The sequence below is a fragment of the Prunus avium genome, chromosome 3 (genome assembly GCF_965620075.1).
Source record: "Prunus avium chromosome 3, drPruAviu1.hap1.1, whole genome shotgun sequence".
NCBI lineage: Eukaryota > Viridiplantae > Streptophyta > Magnoliopsida > Rosales > Rosaceae > Prunus > Prunus avium.
The window spans coordinates 34,031,647-34,037,681 of record NC_142286.1 but is presented as its reverse complement, the minus strand read 5'-3'; the positions used below and the strand labels follow the sequence as shown (position 1 = coordinate 34,037,681).

Below are 6,035 nucleotides of genomic sequence, written 5' to 3'. Positions count from 1 at the left end.
AGTTTGATGGTTGCTGGGATGCTTGAGCAACCAAGAGGTGTTGGTTGATGGCTGCTGGGATACTTGCAGCAGCCAAAGGATGAAGGTTGATGGCTAGGATGGCCGATGGAACGCTTGCAGCAGCTGAAAGGAGGAAGGAAGATGAGTTCTCATGGTTGCTGAGAAGCTTGCAGCCACCAAGAGAGACTGATTTTGCCCAGCAAATGCCTCTCAATTTATAGAGGGTGAGGGTTTTTCTTTATTTCCAATAGGCAAAGAGAGGTGCTGGAACCAACCTATTTTCAATGGGTAAAAGGAAGCTCTGGGGCATGCTATTTTTCAGCAGGCGAAGTTAGGTACCAATGCCATAAACTAATTATTTCCTATGGGTAAAAGGAAGCGCTGGAAATGGCTTGTTTCTAGCGGGTAATAGGGAGTGCTGGAAAATGCTTGTTTCCAACGGGTAAAGCTAGGCATTTGGAAAATGGCTATTTCCTATGGGTAAAAGGAAGTTCTTGAAAAATATCTCATTTGCTCACTCAAATTGGAAAACTCTAAGTAATGGGCTTGGACTTTAGTGCTCCCAAGTAGCTAGCCCAAAGTCTTCATTATCTAAGAGCTTCCGTGTGCCTTGTGAAACTCCGTAACCTTCCACACCACAATCCCTCGTGCAAGCCCCGTAAACCACATGACTTGGGTTCATGTAAGCTTGGTAGGTGATTGACATATGAAAAATGTATTATTGGCTTGGTATGGCATGCACACTATTTCTATATTTATTTAATAAATTAATTCTCAGAATACAGTTTGGATTAACGCATGACCAACATTATATGTTATATTAGGCTTTAAATGTCTTTGGGCTTCCCGTGACTTTTTTGGGCCTCAACAACATACACATTTTTCATGACCATATTGTCCCAATTAACAATTTAGAATTACAATATAGCATTAAATGCATTCTTTTTTTATTTGATTTCATATTTGTATAATTAGAAAATTAAACAAACTTTGTTTTACATTTCTACACAAACCAAACACGTGAAAAAAAAAAAAAAAAGTTGGTATTTCTTGGTTATTTTCATAGGATTACCAAACATGAAAAATGACATGGGAAATAATTTCCCCTCCAATCTGTGAACCAAATGAGGCCTAATAAGTGTAAAGTAGCAAAGAGTGCAATCTCCACTGATGATGGCCAGGTTCAATGAACCTGAACACGTTACCTACTTTCCTTTTTGGTGCTGATTAGTATTTAAACCTTGTTCATCGTCGGATTACACGTCACAAACTGTTACTTTGCCTCATGCTCTTTATATGCGAGAGAGTTTTAGAGCACTGTTCATGATCAAGGCCTCGGCTGAAGCTTCTCGTTCTCAGACTGTTACTTTGCCTCAAGCTCTTTATAACTCCCTCGCCAACTTCATCTTCAACCTCTTTCCTTGATCTCCATGGTACGTACGTACTGTTAATTTAATATTTTAATTTCCTTTCTTTTTCATTTGGTTTTCTTGCTGCATATATAAATATTCATGCCAGAGCGGATTTTCTTATTGGGTTTTGTCTTTAAGTACACATTCCATCTGGGTTTTGTTGTTTACTCTTGTGTTTTATGTGATCTTACATTCGGATTGCGCCAATGGAAGAGAAGATCTGTGTAACAGTGTTAGCCTATCAGTGGAATGTTAATTTGAAGATCTGTCTTAATAATGTTTATTAGAAGCCAACTAGTTCTGGTTTTAATAAACTGAAATATTTTGTTCCTTTGTTGTCAATTATTTTATATTTTGAGTTGTTTATTATGCCATGTTTTTTAAACTTTGCCAAGAGGTAATTTGTAGAAATATTTGTCACAATGTGATCAGCAGTTTGATTGAAAATATATATGCATCTTGTTTTGTTCAGTGGAGCTGAGGATGTCACTTTGATTGAGTTTGAACAAAATGGTTTCCCTGTCCAAGATCTTGTACCCGAATTCTGGTAGCGTTCTATTTGATGAGGACATGAATGTGGCTTCATTTCAAGGCTTGGATGGTGCAATTGGCAGCCTAGTGATCATGGCATGGAACCGAAAAGCAAACATAGGTAGCCAAGAAATGCATCAATATTTGAACTTCCTTCATGTAGTTCAAGCCATGGATGTGCCTGCAGTTAGCTTGCATTATTGTTCTCGGGAACTTATCTCGACTGCAACATTCAAGCCATGCAATATTATGCTCCTCTTGTTCTGTCAGTGTGAATGGGAAGGGCGGTGGCTGCGGAGGTGGTGGTTGGAGGAGGTAATTAAGGTCAAGGAGTGTGGGCTAAAAACAGGAGATGTCAGGTTTGAGAACCCATGTGCACCATGGCTTGTTGTGCTCTTTAATATTTGGTGCCACATTTGCCAGGTAAGATAGTTCTTGGCCAAATAATATCATATGTAGTACTTGGATCTCATGGATTAATCAAATATTTGGTTTTTCATTTTGATAATGAAATAGGCTTTGGCTGAAGGACAGAAGGCAGGCACTTCTGATGATGAGCACATGCGAAGCAAGAGTTGCAGCTTGGATTCTATTCTCAGCAGCTTTTCGTCGAACACCACACCTGCATACCCATCAAGCACTCTTCCGAAAGGGTCCACGCCGATAATGATATGTACTTGATGGCTTCTATTGATGTCCTCTATGATCATGATGATAATGATTAAGATCATGATCAAAGTCCCATGGATCTTCTGGTGTGGAACACCAGGATCTCTTAAAGAGTTACTATGTTCCACTGAAGAGTTCCCCTTTACAACTTCAAGTCTTTGGTGATCATGTGTGTTTTGTTAATGCACCTGATCACACAGTCTGCCCCTATTTTGCCTGAAATATCAGGAGCAAATGTGGTGGCAGTCTTGTATATTTCCTATTATGTTATGGCTTTTGTGAGCAAGAATGATCAGTTTGATTTCGTGCTTTAATAATTTGCACAATATATTTGTGTACTTTTTAAATTCCAATGTTTAAGTGAGACAGCTTTCCTTTTGAGCTGTGAAATTCCTGCAGTTTGTACTCATAAATATTCTATCTATCTCAGTATATTGCTTCCAATAATCTCTTATTTGCAACATTCAAAATATATTTAGAGTGTTGATGATGATCTGGGAGTTTGATTTAAGGGTTTAAGAGGTGTTTTATGGTAGCTAATAGCTCTGGGCGTGGCACTGGATTTTGAATTGATTAATAATGCTTCTTACACAAAAATGATACGCTACAAAAGGATTTTTATTTTATTTTGAACGTGTCTCAATTAATTATTCCTATTTTTGTTTTAATTTATTTTTTGTAAAGACGAAGAAACAAATTTGCCCTCGGGAGAAACTAGCGATGATTAATTCCTATTTCTCATTATCGTGGAATTTGTCATCAAGATGGATCGCCCTTACGCGAGCAACGAACTCATACTAAGGGTTTAACAGGTGTTTGGCATCACTAAACCCTCCTCACTCTGGGCGTGGCATTGGATTTTGAATTGATTAATTATGCTTCTTGCACAAAACTTTCAGGACCAGATTCATATTCTGGCCAACTTGCCCACCATATTAACGAATATTGAACCATATTCTGGCAAACAACCCCAAAAGAAAACCATCACAACAAGGGCCTCTGTAGAGAAAGAGCACAAAACAAGGAAAAACTAAGCCCAAAACAACAAGTCCATTGCTTGTTCTGATTCTGCACTTTGACCTTGCTTAGGAGCTGAAAATATTTCTTTTTTTCTTTTTCTTATACAAGCAACATTTGGGAGGAGGGAATCGGAGACATCATGTACACGGGCGAATGCTTTTAACCGTTTGAGCTGCATAGGGGTGGGGGGGCATGTTCAATGACGGTAAAGCAGGCAGAAGCTTATAAATCCGTGTTTGTATGTTCAATAAGTCCATTGCTTGTTCTGATTCTGAACTTTGACCTTGCTTAGGTGTTGAAAAAGTAACATTTTTTGGGCAGGAGGGGAATTGGATACATTATGTATATGAGTGAATGCTTTTAACCGTTTGAGCTACATCATCATGGAGGAAGGGGTGTGTTCGATGACGGTAAAGCAGGCAGAAGCTTATAAATCCGTGTTTGTATTGGTGATTTCTACTCAAGCAAGCCTTGGGCCTCTGTTTGAAGAGAGGCCTCCTTTTTGGGCGAACTCTTCTAGCTTACACGGATGCAAAGAGAAGCGAAGCCAGATCACTTCTTCCTAAAGAAAACCCAGAACAAATTCATGCGGCTGCTTTAGATAGTGATAAAGCTGAACGAAGACAATTAGCACTACATTGTTCCTAGAAAGTTCATTTTATTTTCTTTGCTTCCAAACAAAAGGCAAATGGTTTAAGATTTCTGCAGTGCTTAATTAGCAATATTGAAGCTGAGTCTTAAACTTCACCAATGAGAATCTTTCATACACAAAGAAGAGAAGAGATGCATAAACAGCAAAGCTATCTATCTGCTATTGAATCTTAATTAGGCTTTCTTTTCCTTTGCTATTGGTGGGGGAAGCAAAGTCTTGAAAACCAAAGCAGCCAAAGTTGCTCCTATGAAGGGGCCAATCCAATAAACCAAGAACAGCTCCCAAGTGTTGTGCCAATTATTCACATAAGCCCAGGCAAAAGCATTTGCTGGGTTCATGGAAGGCCCTGTGTACCCACCACCTGCAACAACCAGTCCCACAGTAGCAACTGAAAGCAGCCATATCTTCAGTATTAGATTTCTAGGACCTCTGAGAATAATCACAAGCAGAGAAAAGCAGAGAACAAAAGTCAACAGCCCCTCAGCTATGACACCAGTGTACAAATCCACTTTCAAAAAAGGACCTTTAAGCATATGCTTGTACTGCTTTGGCATCACCTGCAGAATTGCCTTGGCACCTCCTACTCCACCGGCTGCCTGAGCCGGGAAGCGGACGGCCATGGAGACAAGAGATGTGCCGGGGGTGAGGCCTGCAGCGTAGAAACTTGCAGTGGTTGAGGGATTGAAGCTGGCATCACCCAAAACCTTGCCTATCAAGCTGAAAGCTAGGATCAGAGTTGTGGCAACTATGGTGGTGATGAAGAGGCCTAGCAAAGACCCAGCTTGAACGCCAAGAAACGAGGCGATGATGACTGTGAAAACCCCCATACTTGGTGCGCTGAAAACCCACAGGGAAGTCAGAACTGCATCTCCTAGAGCTGCCTTGATCACCCCCATCTTATCTTCTTCTTCTGCTTTCTCTGCCTCACCTCTCCTAACTTCACATGTAAAACCACAGTTTTCGCTTAATGATCCTAAACGGCCTTAGGTGCTGTTTGGTCTACTTATTTTGGGGCCTATATAAATGCGGTGTGGCCTACCAATGTTGGAGAACAACATGTAAGCCAAAATCCTAGAAACAAACAAACCACATACATACATGTCAATTATTATGGTTGGGTGTAGGTAGACGGCACCTTTTGCCATCAGAAAACCATTTCCACCAATTATTCTTCCCCCACTTGCTTACCTACCAAAAATAAGAGAAGAACACGAGCTAAACGTAACATTTTTTTTAATAGTTAATGGATTGGATGACATACCTGCGTTCGTGTTCGGTAATTATGTAATTACTGTAATGCCATTTGCTTCAAGTCTTACCCATGAAAAATATAAAATAAAATCTTGAGTCTTTGAGGACTATACATACGGGTTGTGAAAAATGTCTAATGCTTAACACTAAGGTATCCATTATTGGTGACATTATAAGGTAAAATTCATGTATGTTGTTTTTTTGGGTGTACCAGTGATAGTCTAAACTATAGTATGAGAGAGTTTCTAACACACACACACTACGACAGTGCCATGAGAGTTCGAACTTTAGATCATTAGTCTGCAAGTCAAGGTTATTTTCCACTGGGCTAGACTCCGTTGGCATGCATGCCAAGATTTGGATAAAAAAGAAACAAAGAAAATAAATGAATTTCAATTGATTCCTTACACGTAGTCATTTCAAATTCATTTCATATGTACTAAATCTAATTTATTTCAAATACATTCAAACTAATGTAATTCTTATTTTTTAAAATTAAA

The 6,035-nt window shown here is 39.3% G+C and overlaps 2 protein-coding genes across 2 annotated transcripts; one reads left to right on the top strand and one right to left on the bottom strand.

Moving 5' to 3' along the window:
• Positions 1-1,252: 1,252 nt before the first annotated feature.
• LOC110764259 (5'-adenylylsulfate reductase 1, chloroplastic-like) lies at positions 1,253-3,059 on the top strand. The gene is made up of 3 exons (XM_021967187.2): positions 1,253-1,433; positions 1,885-2,366; positions 2,460-3,059. The coding sequence occupies exons 2-3, from the start codon at positions 1,923-1,925 to the stop codon at positions 2,622-2,624; spliced, it is 609 nt and encodes a 202-aa protein (XP_021822879.2). The 5' UTR covers positions 1,253-1,433; positions 1,885-1,922; the 3' UTR covers positions 2,625-3,059.
• A 1,284-nt stretch (positions 3,060-4,343) lies between these two features.
• Positions 4,344-5,273, bottom strand: LOC110764299 (aquaporin SIP1-1). Its single transcript, XM_021967226.2, has one exon. The coding sequence runs from the start codon at positions 5,178-5,180 to the stop codon at positions 4,458-4,460; it is 723 nt and encodes a 240-aa protein (XP_021822918.2). The 5' UTR covers positions 5,181-5,273; the 3' UTR covers positions 4,344-4,457.
• Between the last annotated feature and the right edge of the window lie 762 nt (positions 5,274-6,035).

Excerpts from the sequence above, each read along its gene's own strand:
- LOC110764259 (XM_021967187.2), top strand. The coding sequence starts at position 1,923 with ATGGTTTCCCTGTCCAAGATCTTGTACCCGAATTCTGGTAGCGTTCTA. Across the intron at positions 2,367-2,459 it reads TTTGGTGCCACATTTGCCAG|GCTTTGGCTGAAGGACAGAA; the intron begins GTAAGATAGTTC and ends ATAATGAAATAG.
- LOC110764299 (XM_021967226.2), bottom strand. The coding sequence starts at position 5,180 with ATGGGGGTGATCAAGGCAGCTCTAGGAGATGCAGTTCTGACTTCCCTG.